The 18,358-nt window shown below is 47.0% G+C and overlaps 1 protein-coding gene across 2 annotated transcripts in view; it reads right to left on the bottom strand.

Moving 5' to 3' along the window:
- Positions 1-18,358, bottom strand: part of XPO5 (exportin 5) — a 404,361-nt gene that overhangs the window by 323,533 nt on the left and 62,470 nt on the right. For both annotated transcript variants that reach the window (XM_029592834.1, XM_029592835.1), the window contains one exon: positions 7,066-7,142. In XM_029592834.1, the coding sequence (XP_029448694.1) occupies positions 7,066-7,142 (77 nt within the window). The remainder of the gene's footprint in view (positions 1-7,065; positions 7,143-18,358) is intronic.

Below are 18,358 nucleotides of genomic sequence, written 5' to 3'. Positions count from 1 at the left end.
CAGCATCCTGTTTCCAACAGTGGTCAATCCAGGCCACAAGAACCTGGCAAGTACCCAAACACTAAGAAGATCCCATGCTACTGATGCAATTAATAGCAGTGGCTATTCCCTAAGTAAAATTATGGAGCAAATTAGGGGTGTGCATACAATTATTTTTGTCCACATTTTGTTTTAGTGTCTGGGGAGGGCCATTTCGATCCACTCCCTGGATCAGAAAACGTTTATCGTTCTCGTTTGTACAAAAAAAAACAAACAAAAAAACTCCACCACAACCCTTCAAATTTAAATTAACTACAACCCCCCACCCTCCTGACCCCCCCAAGACTTGCCAAAAGTCCCTGGTGGTCCAGCGGGGGTCCCGGGAGCGATCTCCTGCTCTTGGGCCATCGGCTGCCAGTAATCAAAATGGCGCTGATGGCCCTTTGCCCTTAATATGTGACAGGGGCTACACCGGTGCCATTGGTTGGCCCCTGGCACATGGAAGGAGCAATGGATGGCCCGCGCCATTTTCTAAGATGATTACTAGCAGCCGACGGCCCAAGAGCAGGAGATCGCTCCCAGGACACTCGCTGGACCACCAGGGACGTTTGGCAAGTCTTGGGGGGTCAGGAGGGTGGGGGGGGGGGGGTTGTAGATAATTTTTTTTTTATACTCGTTCCACAAGATGCACAGACCATTTCCCCCCCACACTTTTGGGGAAAACAAAGTGCATCTTATGGAGCGAAAAATATGGTACATCATGTTTCTTTTTTCTGATGAGACAACCCTCCCAACTCCCCTTCAAGGAGTTATTGGGTACTTGGGCTCACAGAAGATGAGGGGCTTTCATCAGCAGGACAAAAATCACATGGGTAACATGCTTTTGGTCTAGATTCATCAAACTGCTATAAATAAATATAGTGGAAATAATACCTACGATAAAAAAAAATGGGCGTGGAAGTGGCGCCCCCTTCTAGCAGCCAGGCAGCAGGAGGCCCTCTTCTTAGGGCTCTCAGGTTCAATGTGCAGGACAACAAGACAGTGATTGCAGGAGTCCTGGAGCATTATGCTATGCTCTTTGGCAACCGTGAAGCCAAAACCTTGAAGGCAGCTAAGGGCCAGATCTGGCACACCATAGCCCAGGCGATCTCCAGGTGCAGTGGTGTCCAACGCCCTTGCAAAGGCTGCGTCCTCCTGGGCCTGAACGTCCAGGCGATAGAACCTGGAGTAGGTGTGCTAGGAGGACCATGTCGTCGGGCAGCAGTCTAGTGATTCAGCCCTAGTGGAATGAGCTTTAACCTGAAGGGATAATGGCTTTCCTGCCTCCACACAGGCTCCTGTGACCACCTTCTTAAACCAGCGAGCTATGGTAGTCTGCGAAGCTGGTTCACCCTGCTTCCTTCCACCATGAAGAACAAACAGGCGGTCCGTCTTTCAGATCAGTTCTGAAACTTCCAGATTCCGCACCAAAAGTTTACTGACATTCAAATGGCAGAGGAGGTGGTATTCCTCCGTGTTCTTATGATTATCTAGGGATGGCACTGAAATGGACTGATTCCAATGAAACTCCGAAACTACCTTGGGCAAGAAGGAACGGTAAGAAGCTGTAAGCTCCTGCAGTCATCCGGAGAAACGGTTCTCGACATGACAATGCCTCTAGTTCAGAGATGTGACGTGCTGAACATATAGCCACCAGGAATACTGTTTTCAGAGTTAATAAATGCAAGGAAAGACTGCACAGCAGCTGAAAGGAGGGCCCTGCCAAAAACTCCAATACCAGATTAAGATTCCACAAGGGAACCAGCAACCATACGTGTGGCTGGAGATGCTTCGCCCCTTTCAGAAAAAGGGCCATGTCCAGATTCTGTTCAACTCATCCCTGAAACAGGAGCGCGCCACTGTTGTGAGCGCAGGGAATGCGGTCGCTTGCTTGGGGAGAGTGAGCCCTTGAACCACAGCGCAACTTCAGGGCAAACCTCCAAGGAAGGCACCATGGGAGGCGAGCGGTTCCAGCACAGGCTGGGCTTAGAACTTGAGACACAGCTTGGACTTGGAACGTAGCTCACTCGGACCTCCGCTGAGCCTGAACACACAGAGTGAGACCCAACAACGCAATGCTGCTTACAGGGGTAGCCCTTCGGCCGCTCAATAGCCCTTTCGGACCTGCTGCTTGGGAACGGCTTGTGCGTCAGGACAGACGAAGGTTGAGGACAGGACATAGCATGATATGGAACTCGGACGGAGGCTCAGAAGACTCGAAAGACTTGGAACTTGAAACAGGGAGTCAGGAACAGGAGGAATCCAGCCTCCCAAGGCATTGCACCTCGGCACACCCTACATAGCCCCGTATGGACTGGTCATGGACCATGCTGTCCCACTGTGCACCCTACACAACCTGCCACAGGTTGGTCACAGACCATGCAGGGAGCGGGACAAGCTCAGGACTGAGACTCAGAGAAGAACAGGAATCAGGACATCACTTGGAACAAGAAATGAGGATTGGAACAACGAACATGGTCTATAGTTTCCCGGATTACCTCTGGAGCCCTTTTTAGATATTGGGGTTACATTGGCCACCCTCCAGTCTTCAGGTACAATGGATGATTTTAATGATAAGTTACAAATTTTAACTAATAAATCAGAAATTTCATTTTTGAGTTCCTTCAGTACCCTAGGATGCAAACATAAGAACATAAGAACATAAGAAAATGCCATACTGGGTCAGACCAAGGGTCCATCAAGCCCAGCATCCTGTTTCCAACATTGGCCAATCCAGGCCATAAGAACCTGGCAAGTACCCAAAAACTAAGTCTATTCCATGTAACCATTGCTAATGGCAGTGGCTATTCTCTAAGTGAACTTAATAGCAGGTAATGGACTTCTCCTCCAAGAACTTATCCAATCCTTTTTTAAACACAGCTATACTAACTGCACGAACCACATTCTCTGGCAACAAATTCCAGAGTTTAATTGTGCGTTGAGTAAAAAAGAACTTTCTCCGATTAGTTTTAAATGTACCCCATGCTAACTTCATGGAGTGTCCCCTAGTCCTTCTACTATCCGAAAGAGTAAATAACCGATTCACATCTACCCGTTCTAGACCTCTCATGATTTTAAACACCTCTATCATATCCCCCCTCAGTCGTCTCTTCTCCAAGCTGAAAAGTCCTAACCTCTTTAGTCTTTCCTCATAGGGGAGTTGTTCCATTCCCCTTATCATTTTGGTAGCCCTTCTCTGTACCTTCTCCATCGCAATTATATCTTTTTTGAGATGCGGCGACCAGAATTGTACACAGTATTCAAGGTGCGGTCTCACCATGGAGCGATACAGAGGCATTATGACATTTTCCGTTTTATTCATCATTCCTTTTCTAATAATTCCCAACATTCTGTTTGCTTTTTTGACTGCCGCAGCACACTGAACTGACGATTTCAATGTGTTATCCACTATGACACCTAGATCTCTTTCTTGGGTTGTAGCACCTAATATGGAACCCAACATCGTGTAATTATAGCATGGGTTATTTTTCCCTATATGCATCACCTTGCACTTATCCACATTAAATTTCATCTGCCATTTGGATGCCCAATTTTCCAGTCTCACAAGGTCTTCCTGCAATTTATCACAATCTGCTTGTGATTTAACTACTCTGCACAATTTTGTGTCATCTGCAAATTTGATTATCTCACTCGTCGTATTTCTTTCCAGATCATTTATAAATATATTGAACAGTAAGGGTCCCAATACAGATCCCTGAGGCACTCCACTGTCCACTCCCTTCCACTGAGAAAATTGCCCATTTAATCCTACTCTCTGTTTCCTGTCTTTTAGCCAGTTTGCAATCCGGTCCAGGTGATTTGCTCCTCTTTTGTTTGTCAATCTGGCCTACTACATCTTCCAGGTTCACAGTGATTTGGTTCAGTTCATCTGACTCATCACCCTTGAAAACCATCTCTAAAACTGGTATCTCCCCAATTTCTGTAAGGTAATTGCTACAGCATCAAAGGCTTGTTTAAGGACAGACTCAATCTGTCTATCATGCACATCTTTTAAGGCTGCTCCTGGGGTATTTATTCATTTAGAGAGGGCATAGAGCAGTGCAACCACTTTAGGAAAATGCAAATGTTCGCTGGATCCAGAGGGTATAGAGCTTCCAAGGATCGGTTTCCTTTAAAACTTGCTTCTGGGGCATCCCATTCCAGATCAATCAACTCCTGGAATGCATCCATCACTGGAAAGTAGCAAGCGGCCTTCCACAGGGAAACCAGAATGGGATTCTTCTTTGGTTCAGTCACAGAATCCAACCCAGTAACTCCCAGCATCTTCAGGGTCTGGGAGACTAGGGTCAGCAATTTGTCTCTATGGAAAAACCGTAACATAGTCCAAAATGGTTCTAACCCAGAGGGAATTTCCCCATCTTCCATGGAATCTGTATCCTCCTCTTTGTCTGTGCTGTCCAGGTCCCTGCTAGGGATACCTTTGGTAAGGCGAGGCATACCTTGGGGCCTGCTGGTAGGAACGGAAGAGGGAGGGGCCACAGGCTGAGGTTCAATTCGGACTGGCACAAGAGAAGCAGTAGACTTGTAATTCCTGGAAAAACTCCATCCAGCAAAAGGCAGCCAAGTCAATGCCTAGTCCAGGAGGTACTGGGATGAGACCAGCTGAATTTCCCTCTCCCACGGATAAACCCATCAAGGGGGGTGCTAAGGTCCGGCATACTTCCAGTTAAGGCAGTGGTCAACACAACCCTTCATCAGAATGGGAAGAACCTGGCTTAGCAAAGCCCAAGGAGGTCAATTCCCCTTAGGCTTCCTCGCAGCGCCAACCTAAGTTGGAGTCCAGATCAGACTGAGAGGCTCTAATATGGCAAGGAGTGGAGAAGTAGTCTAGTTTTTAGAGCAGTGGGCTAGGAACCAGGAGACCAGGGTTCAAGTGCCGCTGTCACTCCTTGTAACCTTGGGCAAGTCACTTTACGTTCTATTGCCTCAGGTACGGACTTACAGGCCAGGTCGCGGGAGAGACCCAGCGCGGGCACAGGCCACTCTCCTGTGCACGCGATTCATGGGGGACAAACATGCAAATTAGGGCCCGTGGTAAAAAGAGGCGCTAGAGACACTAGCGCGTCCCTAGCGCCTCTTTTTTGATGGAAGCGGCGGCTGTCAGCGAGTTTGACAGCCAACACTCAATTTTACCGGCATCGGTTCTCAAACCCGCTGACAGCAACGGGTTTGGAAACCGGACGCCGGCAAAATTGAGTGTTCGTTTTCAACCCGCGAGCTGCGGGCCGATTTAAAAAAATGTTTTTTTTTAAAATTATTTTAAACTTTTAGGACCTTCGACTTAATATTGCCATGATATTAAGTCGGAGGGTTACAGAAAAGCAGTTTTTACACTTCCCTGGTGCCAGCAGAAATTAACGTCTACCTTTGGGTAGGTGCTAATTTCTAAAAGTAAAATGTGCGGCCTGGCTGCACATTTTACTTACTGAACCGTGCGGGAATAACTAATAGGGCCATCAACGTGCATATGCATATTGCAGGCACTATTAGTTTGTTTTTTTTTGGGGGGGGGGGGGGGTGTTGGACGCGCGTTTTTGACGCGCTATTACCCCTTACTGAATAAGGGGTAGAGCTAGCACGTCGAAAACGCCTGTTAGATTGTAAGCCCTCTGGGGATAGGAAAATACCTACAGTACCTGAATGTAATCTGCTTTGAAGCGCTGAAAAAGAGTGCAAAAAGCGGAATATAAAATCTAAATAAATAAAATACAGAGAACAAGGCACTAAGCTTTCTTGGATGGTGGTGCCATTGGCAGTGGTAACTGTGCATCCTATCTGTTCACGTTTAAAAATTTATGCACACAGATTTTGAGTGCCTAGACGGGACACAGTGAGGTGCAAGCACAGCCTCTGTGTCCAGCTTGTCCTGTGTTTTGCGCTTAGTAAGTTGTACGCCTATGTAAGCTATGCACACAGTGCTTGCTTAGAGCCAACGTACTGCACGTACCAATGCTCTATGGAGGGCAATACAACATGCACAAGGACGCACACAGGATGGCACCGCCACGGCCTACTAGGCGGTGTCACAACCAAGCCTAAAGCTCAGTCCGCTTGGAAGCCCACTTCCCCTTACCCTAACGGGATCGGAAATGGCAGAGCAAGGAAACCAGAGAAGTCTTACCGAAACCCCTCCACATGTCTCTGAATCAGGAGGTAAATCTTCCTTTTTTTTTTTTTTTTTAAATTACCTGGGCTCAGCGCTTACCAGCTGAGTACAGAGATTGTCTCCGGCTGCAGGGGGAGAGGGCTTTGGCAGTCACCGCCGCGCTCGGCTTCCTGTACCCGCTGCCTTTCAGCTGCTTAAGCAGCAAAATCTGCACCGGGAACCAGCTACCGGACCAATGCACACCTCTGAGGGATCTCGGAAATCGCCTCAGGAATTCTCAACTGGAGGAGGGACCTTTAGGTATCACCGCAGGAGAGCGGGGCTCAATTCTTTTTCAATTTAGAATGTAGAATTTCTCATTCCAAAAAGTACAACAATCCCTATAGGGAGAGGTACGTCCAATATCTGCTGGAGACGGAGAATACCGAGGGACTGAGTTCACTGCAGGGGTGTATGTAGGGTGACATCAGCCTTGAAATGACTCAGTCTCCATCTGCTGACAGGGGAGCATAACCCATTGCACCAGAGTCCATCTGGCTACACACTAGGAAGGCACTTTTTATCTGCTCTGGTATATTTCTCTTCTTAAATTACATCTGGTCTAAGTTGTAAAGTTAAGCTGCCATTTCTGGGAGCAATGTCACTTCCTTCTTATTCTGCTTTATGAAGTACATACAGTATAGCACTTTTCCAGCCAGAATCGCTCTATTATGTTGAGCACAGAGGAAAGCAGGGGTTGAGCTGGAGGAAAATAATGATCAGATAAAAGGTGAAATTAAACAGGAAGGATGTAAAGGAAGTGGGGTACAAAAAGGGCCAGGAGGAGGAGCAGGATTAGGACAAAGGAGAAGCAGGGAGGTTGATGTGACCAAGGAGACGGCATGGGATAGAATAAAGGACAAAGGTCAGAGAGTACTTACTGAGCTGCAGACAATATGTAATGCATGGCCACATCTCCAAACAAGACCATCAGGGGCTTCCTGTCTTCCAACTTTCCCTAGATTAAAAACAAAGGGGTACATATTCAAAAGCCATTTAGACAGATAAGAGGAAAGTTATCCATCTAAATGGCTTATCTGCATATTTAAAAGGTTATCTGGCTAGAATTTAGCCTGTTAAGTTGGGGGAGTTTTTGGGGCGGGAGGTAGGCGTTCTGAGGAGGAGCGGAGTTAGCCGATTAACTTAACCGACTAACTCTAGACGCACCATAGGGCAGGACTAAAGTTAGCCAGATATGAAAATTGTTTCTTACCTGCTAATTTTCATTACTGTAATACCACAGATCAGTCCAGAGTAGTGGGTTGTGTATTCCTACCAGCAGGTGGAGTCAGAGAGCAAAAATCTTTGGGCACTGCCATATATACTAGAGTGCCACCTGCAGTCCCTCAGTATTGGCCTGTACCCAAGCCCATACTAATATCACTAACAAACCTACGAGATTGAACCCAAATCAACTGCCAACCTCGTTGCCCACATTAACAAATTCGAACCCGAATCAACCATAATAAAACCTGCTCTATCGAGCATATCTGCAAAAACTAAGCTCCATGCAAAAAACACACAACAAACTTCAAGCAAAAGGCAATCTTTCGGTATCTGAAGAAAGGGGTGGGCCTCTGGACTGATCTGTGGTATTACAGGAATGAAAATTAGCAAGTAATAATCAGTTTTCATTTCTTGAACATACCCAGATCAGTCCAGAGAAGTGGGATGTACCCAAGCCACCCTACACTGGGCGGGAACCCGAAAGACCCGCGCGCAGAACACTCTTACCAAAGGACGACTCCCCAAACGCGTTAACGTCCAGTCAATGTTTCGTGAAAGTGTGTAGTGAGGACCACACCGTAGCCTTACAGATCTCCTGGGGCGACAAGAGCTGACACTCCGCCCAAGAAGTAGCCTGGGCCCGGGTGGAATGAGCTCTGGCACTTGTCGCCCCCGGGCTATGTAAACCGAGCTGATTGCCACCTTAATCCTTTCGCAATCCTCCCGGGACTTGGCTCGAATCAACCAATCGTCCAGATACAGATGAATCAAGATCCCCTCCTCCTTGTGAAGAAAGGCGGCGACCACCATCACCTTGCTGAAAGTCCAAGGCGCTGTGGCGAGACCAAATGGGAGGGCTCGAAACTGAAAGTGCTGACCCAAGACCTTGAAGCGCAAAAGTTTCTGGTGATTCAGTCGGACTGGAATATGAAGATACTCCTCCGTGAGGTCCAGGGATGCCAGAAACTCCCCTTTTCGCACCCATTACTGTCCTCAGGGTTTCCATGCAAAAACGAGGGACCCAGAGACAACGGTTGATCTTCTGAAGATCGAGGATTGGACGAAAGGTACCCTCCTTTTTGGGGACCACAAAGTAAACCGAATACCGTTCCCACCCCGCTGCTCCTGTGGAACCGGGACGATGGCTCTGAGCTCGAGAAGGCGTTGTAGGGTATCCTGAACTGCCTCGCGTTTGCTGTGAGACCACACAGGACTCCCGAACCGGCCGCACGAACTCCAGGGCGTAACTGTCTCTGATTACCTCCAAGACCCATCAGTCCGAGGTAATTCTTGCCCATTCCGTGTAAAAGTTGGACAATCTGCCTAGCTTCGACAATGGAATGGGTGTTTGTGGCTTCATTGGGCAGGCTTACTGGTTCCCTCACTGAGGTGTCCAGAGTCCCTACCAGCCACTGCGAAAGGACTGCTAGCGTCCCTGAGTCTGCTTAGAACCAGATGGAGTGGAATATCTGGTAGATCGAAACCGGCGAGAATCTCGAAAACTAGCCCTAGGGGGAAAAACCTTCTTGGAAGATCACCTATCCTCTGGCAATCGATTACTCTTGGATTCCCTGAGTAGCTGATCCAGCTCCTCCCCGAAAAGGAGTTTGCCCTTGAAGGGAAGGTTACAAAGCTGAGATTTGGAAGACAAGTCTGCAGCCAAATTCCGCAACCAGAGAAGCCGACGAGCCGCCACCACGGACACCATGGACCAAGCCGAAGTCCGGATGAGATCGTACAGCGCATCCACCCCATACGCAATGCCTGCTTCCAAACGGGCCAACTGTAGCGACCCATCACCGCCACTGCCGGCGCCCGCCTCTTGAACCCTGCACAGGCATGCCCTCTGCATAAGGCTAGCGCAGACTGCCGCACGAACACTCAAAGCGGCCACCTCAAAGACCCTCTTTAACTGAATCTCCAGTTTACGGTCTTGCATGCCCTTTAACGCGGCAGAGCCCACTACGGGTATCATGGTCTTCTTTGTGACCGCCGAGACAGCAGCGTCCACCTTTGGAATCTTCAGGAGATCCAACACCTCCGGTAATAGGGGATAGAGCTTCGCCATTGCCCTACCAACCTTCAAACCCGCATCCGGAGTATCCCACTCCTGGTTCACGAGCTTGCGGACTTTCTTAGGCAGAGGGAATGAGATTGTCTGTCTCCGTAGTCCATCGAGGACTGGATTAACCCCTTCACTATCGGATTCCTCCTGGGTAACCTTAAGGCACAGGACGACCAACACCTGGGGAATCAGCGGACGCAGCTCGTCACGTTTGAAAAGACGAACACCACTGGGATCAACCCCTTCCGCCGGCGGAAGGTCATCCCAGTCATACAGTCAAAAAGTCATACAGTCAAAAAGTCATACAGTTTAGACGTAACTGTAAACAAGAAGAATTAATATCGGCCATGTCCACTGATATCAACTCACTTGATTTGACAGACGTCGATACTGCTCTCACATCCTGGAACCATATCACCAACACGATTGCCAACAAGATCTGCCCCATACAAGAACACACAATTGACATGTCTCAAAAACACAAACAACCCTGGTATACACCAGAACTAAAAAGCATGAAATCCAATTTAAAAAAGCTCGAAAGAGCGTGGCTCAAAGACCCTACCGCCACCCAACTAAATAAATTTAAATCCTACATGCACTCCTACCGAATTAACATCGACAAAACCAAAAGAGACTTCCACTCACAGCGCATACACCACCTGCAATTCAATCCTAGAGCCCTATTCCAACTAGTAAACAATTTAACTAAACCTTGCACTCCATCCATACCAGACAGACAACCAGACAAAATGTGAAGAACTAGCCCTATTCTTCCACAATAAAATCAGCAATATCATGTCACGCTTCCCCCCCAAGCAAACATCCATAGATACTACACAACACCAATCTAATACTAATCTTTCATCATTTGACACCACCTCATCCCTAGAAATAGAATCTATCCTTAAAAAAATCAGACCCTCTACACACCCTACAGATACCATTCCCACAAAACACCTCCTCACCATCCCCGGCATCATCGCCAAACCCATCTCAAACATTATAAACAAGTCTATTGAACTTGGCAGTATCCCTAAAAACTGCAAGCATGCTATTGTGAAACCTATACTGAAGAAGCCATCCCTTGACCCCTCTGATCTCACCAATTTCCGTCCTATTTCCAACCTCCCACTCATCACAAAAGTTCTTGAGAAAGCTATAAACAAACAGCTATCAGACTACTTGGATGAAAACAATATCCTCGCCCCCTCACAGTTTGGCTTTCGCAAACATCATAGCACAGAGACCTTACTCATTTCACTCTCCGACCAAATATTGAAAGGTCTTGACAAAGGTCACTCACACATACTCATTCTCCTAGACATATCCGCTGCATTTGACACCATAAAGCATCAAATCCTATTAGAACGTCTTAGCAGCATTGGTATCTCAGGCCAGGCTCTACAATGGTTCCACTCATATCTAGCTGAAAGACAATTTAGCGTACAAATGGGAAACTCCACCTCCAAGCCCCACAACCTCTCTCAAGGAGTACCACAAGGTTCATCGCTATCGTCCACACTTTTCAATATATATCTCCTCCCCCTCTGCCATCTCCTTGCTAAACTTGACCTTCCGCACTTCATATATGCCGATGACGTGCAGATACTTATTCCGATTAAAGACTCAATACACAAAGCCATTGAAACCTGGAAATCCGCCCTCTCTGATATTAGCAGCCTCTTATCTAACAACTTTCTCGCCCTCAACACTACTAAAACAGAACTTATCCTAATATCACCCCCAACATATCCCCCACCCTCCTTATGACCCCCACACAAACACACAACAATGGCCCTGCCACTGACCACACCTTCCCCACCCATGTACGAAGCCTCGGCGTACTCATTGACTGTCATCTCAACTACAAGAAATTCATTAATAACACCCTTAAAGACTGCTTCTACAAACTGCACACCCTAAAAAGACTCAAACCTCTCTTACATCTCAGCGACTTCCGCACCATATTACAAGCCCTCATATTATCGAAAATAGATTACTGCAACTCCTTGCTACTAGGCTTGCCTAAAAACACCATCCAACCTTTACAACTACTCCAAAATGCAGCTGCCAGGATTCTCACCAACACTCACAAATATGATCACATAACCCCTGTACTCAAACATCTACATTGGTTACCCGTCGCATCTAGAATTACCTTCAAAGCCCTCACCCTAATACACAAATCCCTTCATAACAACAACATGCACTGGTTCAAAGAACACTTCTCCTTTCACAACAGTAGTAGACCCACCAGAAAACAATATCTAGCCACACTACACACCCCCTCACCTAAGCTTACTAAACTCCGCACCACTAACGAAAGAGCCCTCTCCCTAGCAGGACCGTTACTTTGGAATAAACTACCCACTTCCCTCCGCCAAGAAACCTGCCCAAAAATATTCAGGCAAAAACTGAAGACCTGGTTCTTTAGACACTCATACACCTAACATTCACACATTCACCAGCCCCCCCCCCCCTAACTCCTAACCTCCCTCCTCCCCCCCCCCCCCACCCCTTTCTCCTTCCCACCCCCTAACCACCCCTTTCCACCTTGCCTAACAATTAGCTTTCTACTATGCTTCCCGGAAAGCAAATTTATCAAGACAGCTTACTGTAAATAAGAACATTTTTACTCACAAACGTGTATATATTCCCCGACAACCATTGTATATACAAATTTATACCTCCTACAAATGTTGATATCAATCATATCTAGCAGAATCTCCCTGCCCCTCTTCTGACTAACCACTATCATGTATCCCACTTAGTTAATTATTACTTATATAACTTCCATATTATTCGTTTGTTATTGTTTTTGTTATTATTGTTATTTCTACTGTTCCGATTATAATCATGTGACAAATGTAAAGCCTGTTGCTAAGTTCTGTTCCCTGTAAACCGATGAGATGTTCCCAACGTTCGTCGGTATATAAAAGATATTAAATAAATAAATAAATAAATAAAATCCCCATCCGTGTCGTCATGGTCGGTGTCCCCCAGATCAGGATTCGGGTCAGGATCCATCCCAGGCACCAGCCCTGTCGGAGATGATCCTGTATCCAGGTCTGGTTTCTGATAACCCCGGATGTCATCTACCTGACGAGGGCGCTCTGCAGGATGAGCCGGAGCGTCTACAGACCTTCCCTGTTTCCTGGGCGGCTCAGCGGGATCTTCCGCCTGCCCGGGTCTTTCGCTGCTGCTTGTCTGCTTGCTAAGAAAGCCTGATGCATGATCAGAACAAACTCCAGGGAAAAGGCCTCCGGGACCACCCACCCCATCCGGGGGGCCCAGGGGCACCGGTTCCCCAGCCCCAGAACAAGATCCTCACCCATGGGGCCCAAAACGGGAGGGGATTCCTCCCCCCGCAAACCGCGGTGAGATTACACCCCCCCCCCCCCGCGAGGAGGGGGGCCCGACTGATGAGCCTGCTAACTCGGAGGAGCAAGAGGAACAAAGGGATGCCGCGTATAAGGCCTGCCCGCGTGCTCCACACGCGCGGCAGGCAGCCGATTTGGATCGCGGAGCCATGCCAGGCCACAAGACACTGCGAGCGGAGGAGAGGCCTAGTCTGGACCGCTGCGCGCGCTGCCTGCGGCACGGGAAAACTCTGTAACCACACGAAAAGGCCCCAATGCAGCAACCGCGCTGTTCCACCCGTTGGTACTGAAAACGCGGTCCTGGCATGACAGACTTACCCCCTCACTTCATCAACGCCCCGGGAGCGGAAGAACCGAAGCTCCAACCCTGACCGGCTGCCCCAGCCGTCTCCTTACCTCAGCTGAAAGACACCTGCAAGATTCACAATTTTTTTTTTAACTGAACTTTATGGAGCCAGCTCAGGCAGGGATCGAGGGAGCAGTTTCAGGGGTAGGAAGACTAGGAGCCCCTAGTCTTTGCTCCCCGAGCCGAATCGGGCATAACTCAGTCAAGGGATTCCCAACCCCCGGATCTCTGGCTTCCACCGAGGGATGGCCCACGAAGGGGCCTAACACCTCAGGAAGCAACAAAAGGGAAAAGAAGAAAGAAAAAAACCATAAAATTTCTAACTACACTGAAAACAACAAAAATAACTAAGACTGCAGGTAGTGCACCTCTACCAACTGCTGGAGTCAGAGAAATACTGAGGAACTGCTAATTTACCGCCTACCCTTACCCCTGCGTTAGAGGCAGGGGTAAGGGTAGGCGGCAAACTTTCCCCCAGCCCCCGCTCACCTGCCCTGGCCGCGTCCATGGGTGACAGTCTCCGGGGCAGCCCCAGTCCTCTCTCCCCTCCTCCGGATGCAACTTTAACCAAAAGAAAACCTAAAAACCTAAAATCCCCTCCTCCCGAAGCGACTCGACATGTAAAGTATTGTGAATAAGTGTAAGCAAAGTCAACTTACTTTTTCTTTCAGCCCTCTCTGCCCTCCTCCGGAGGTGCGCACCGCGGCTCCCCTGCCTCCCGAGGGCAGCCGGCGGCGAAAGGGCTTCCAGCGGCCCCCGCTGGCGAAGATGGACAAACGCACGCCCGTAGTGCACAGGCACTCAAGCCAGCGAAAGCACATGAACGGGTGTGCGTGACGTCACATCTACCCGTTCAAGACCTCTCATGATTTTAAACACCTCTATCATATCCCCCCTCAGCCGTCTCTTCTCCAAGCTGAACAGCCCTAACCTCTTCAGCCTTTCCTCATAGGGGAGCTGTTCCATTCCCCTTATCATTTTGGTTGCCCTTCTCTGTACCTTCTCCATCGCAATTATATCTTTTTTGAGATGCGGCGACCAGAATTGTACACAGTATTCAAGGTGCGGTCTCACCATGGAGCGATACAGAGGCATTATGACATTTTCCGTTTTATTCACCATTCCCTTCCTAATAATTCCCAACATTCTGTTTGCTTTTTTGACTGCCGCAGCACACAACCGACAATTTCAATGTGTTATCCACTATGACACCTAGATCTCTTTCTAGGGTTGTAGCACCTAATATGGAACCCAACATCGTGTAACTATAGCATGGGTTATTTTTCCCTATATGCATCACCTTGCACTTATCCACGTTAAATTTCATCTGCCATTTCGATGCCCAATTTTCCAGTCTCACAAGGTCTTCCTGCAATTTATCACAATCGGCTTGTGATTTAACTACTCGGAATAATTTTGTATCATCTGCAAATTTGTTTACCTCACTCATATTTCTTTTCACATCATTTATAAATATATTGAAAAGTACGGGTCCCAAAACAGATCCCCGAGGCACTCCACTGCCCATTCCCTTCCACTGAGAAAACTGTCCATTTAATCCTACTCTCTGTTTCCTGTCTTTTAGCCAGTTTCTAATCCACGAAAGGACATCGCCACCTATCCCATGACTTTTTACTTTTCCTAGAAGCCTCTCATGAGGAACTTTGTCAAACGCCTTCTGAAAATCCAAGTACACAACATCTACTGGTTCACCTTTATCTACATGTTTATTAACTCCTTCAAAAAAAGTGAAGCAGATTTGTGAGGCAAGACTTGCCTTGGGTAAAGCCATGCTGACTTTGTTCCATATAGAAACATAGAAATGACGGCAGAAGACAACCAAATGGCCCATCCAGTCTGCCCAGCAATCTTCCACACTTTTTTTTTTCTCTCTCTCATATACTTATCTGTTGCTCTTGGCCTTTAGTAACTTTTTAGTTCTATTTCCCTTCCACCGCCGCCATTAATGTAGAGAGCAGTGCTAGAACTGCTTCTAAGTGAAGTATCCAGCTTAATTGCTTAGGGGTAGTAACCACCGCAATAAGCAAGCTATTCCCAAGCTTATTTGTTTACCCAGCCTGTGCAATTCAGTCCTTGTTGGTTATCATCTAAATATAAATCCACTTTTCTTCATTTCACCCTGCCGTTGAAGCAGAGAGATTCTCAGGATATGTATTGAAAGTGAAGTATCAGGCTTAATTGATTCGGGGTAGTAACCGCCGTAGCAAGCAAGCTATACCCATGCTTATTTCTTTATCCAGACTGTGGAATTCAGTCCTTGTTGGTTGTTGTCGGAATATAAAAATCATCTTTTCTTCATCCTCCCTGCCGTTGAAGCAGAGAGCAACACTGGATATGCACTGAAAGTGAAGCATCAGGCTTGGGGTAGTAACCGCTGTAACAATCAAGCTACTCCCTGCATTTTTTGTGAATACAAATCCTTTTTTTTCACATTTCCTCTTGCCGTTGAAGCAAAGAGCAATGTTGGAGTCGCATTAACCGTGTGTATGTTTATTGAATAAGGGTATTAACTCCAGGTAATAGCAGTCTTTCCTGCAAGCCTCCCTCTCTTCCTTCACATCCTCTAGACTTTATGGATCCACAGTGTTTATCCCACGCCCCTTTGAAGTCCTTCACAGTTTTTTTTTTGTTTTTTTATTTATTTAAAGCTTTTCTATACTGGCATTCATGATACAATCATATCATGCCGGTTTACATATAACATGGGGTGCAATAACTTTCTTTTAACCAGTGTCGAGGAAATAAAAAGATACAATATAACAAGGTTATTGAAAACTGGGAAGGAAGGAGACAGGGAAAGACAAGAATTATATAATCTTAACAGAGGTAGCTTATTTACAATGTGCCGTGGTGTCCCTTAGTGGAAATTATTTACATTGTGCAGAAAGGTCTCTCAATGGGTATTACCGTAGGTTCTCTCCCTGCCGTAGGATCTCCCCCTGGCTATTAGATTCGGGAAAGGCTTGTCATTTAGTCTTCACCACTTCCTCCGGAAGGGCGTTCCAGGCATCCACCACCCTCTCCGTGAAGAAATACTTCCTGACATTGGTTCTGAGTCTTCCTCCTTGGAGCTTCAAATCATGACTCCTAGTTCTGCTGATTTTTTTTCAAATGGAAAAGGTTTGTCATTGTCTTTGGATCATTAAAACCTTTCAAGTATCTGAAAGACTGTATTTCACCTCTGTTCCTCCTTTCCTCCAGGGTGTACATATTTAGATTCTTCAATCTCTCCTCATAAGTCATTTGATGAAGTCATTCATTAAAACATATCTTTCTATTTATTCTGTGATTTTGATGTTTAGAACACTTTCCACTATTTTTCCTGGCACTGAAGCCAGGCTAATCGGTCTGTAGTTTCCCGGATCGCCCCTGGAGACCTTTTTAAGTATTGGGATTGCATTAGCCACCCTCCAGTCTTCAGGTACAATGGATGATTTTAATGATAGGTTACAAATTTTTACTAATAGGTCTGAAATTTCATTTTTTAGTTCCTTCAGAACTCTGGGGTGTATACCATCCGGTCCAGGTGATTTACTACTCTTCAGTTTGTCAATCAGGCCTACCACATCTTCTAGGTTCACCATGATTTGGTTCAGTCCATCTGAATCATTACCCATGAAAACCTTCTCCATTACGGGTACCTCCCTAATATCCTCTTCAGTAAACACCGAAGCAAAGAAATAATTTAATCTTTCCATGATGGCCTTATCTTCTCTAAGTACCCCTTTAACCCCTCGATCATCTAACGGTCCAACTGACTCCCCCTCACAGGCTTTCTGCTTCGGATATATTTTTTAAAGTTTTTACTGTGAGTTTTTGCATCTACGGCCAACTTCTTTTCAAATTCTCTCTTAGCCTGTCTTATCAATGTCTTACATTTAACTTGCCAATGCTTATGCATTATCCTATTTTCTTCTGTTGGAAGGCAGAGGCATAGCCGGAGGGACCACCATTAAAGGTGGAGTCGCGGCTCCCAATCCCCTTTCGGGTGAGGGTTGCCTCGGTGACCCGGTACCCGAAAAGGTTGGTGCCTTTTCTGGACAGGGTTTCTTCGACGGGGGCTCGGACGATGGCAAGGTCGATGATTTCGTTCCCTCGATGGTCCGAGACTGTCGATGTCGGTCTCTACGATCCCCTTTGTCCTGAGGGGGAGTAGAGGGAGTTGTAGGCCGAGAAGTCGTCAATGCCAGACGGTCACCGGCCGGTGGTCGATACTGGCGTAAAGTTGACTGTGCCGGTTCTGACGACATCGATGCAATGGACAGCATCGGGGTCTGAGCACGGAAGAGAAGTTCCATCTTCTCCATTCTGGTGTCATTAGGGCACATTTGGTGCAGGTCAGGACATCGTTCCGAGACACATTACACAGACCTTATGAGGGTCTGTTATGGACATGGTGCGATTGCAGTCCGGGCACCGACGGAACCCCAACGCCATGGCCATGAAAAAACTCGAGCCGTGGTAAGGTCGACGGCCAGTAGGCCGCAAAAGCCAAACTCGACAGGAATAGACCGAAAACGGGTAAAAACTTACCAGAGTACCGTGGAGTCAAAAATTTGAAGTAGGGACCCCTTTGGAGTATGAAACTTTAAGAATTCCATGAGGAAAATTCCTGACAGGAATCTCTGTGGAGCTCCTTAACCGCGTGGCTACTGCTGCATGGAAAAAAGAAGACTGAAGGGGGACCCCTGCTGGCTGCAGGGTTGGTGCCATGCTGGGCATGCCCAGTGGGGGCCAATCAAAGTTCTAGAAACTTTGACAAAAGTGTTCCGTGATTGGGCTCCATCCTGTGATATCACCCATATTTTATTTATTTTATTTATTTATTTAAGGTTTTTATATACCGGCAATCACGAGAACATATCTTGCTGGTTTACATGAAACGGGAGTGCATTAAATACATCAAACTAGAACTCAGGTGACCGAAAGTACAGTTACAATTAACAAGGGTGGCAGAACTTGGTGAAGAGGAAGAAAAAGGAAAGAATAAATGGTTAAACGATATACAAGTCACATTACAAGTTATGTACAAATGGCATGATTAATGGCTGAATGTTTTGAGGAGTCCTTGGGTTGTGTCCTTGGATTGTGTCATTAAATTGTGTCTTGGAAAGCTTGCTTGAATAACCAAG

This window comes from Rhinatrema bivittatum, chromosome 3 (assembly GCF_901001135.1).
Source record: "Rhinatrema bivittatum chromosome 3, aRhiBiv1.1, whole genome shotgun sequence".
Taxonomy (NCBI): domain Eukaryota; kingdom Metazoa; phylum Chordata; class Amphibia; order Gymnophiona; family Rhinatrematidae; genus Rhinatrema; species Rhinatrema bivittatum.
Note: the sequence above shows the minus strand (reverse complement) of the source record. Positions and strands in the feature narration are given on the sequence as shown.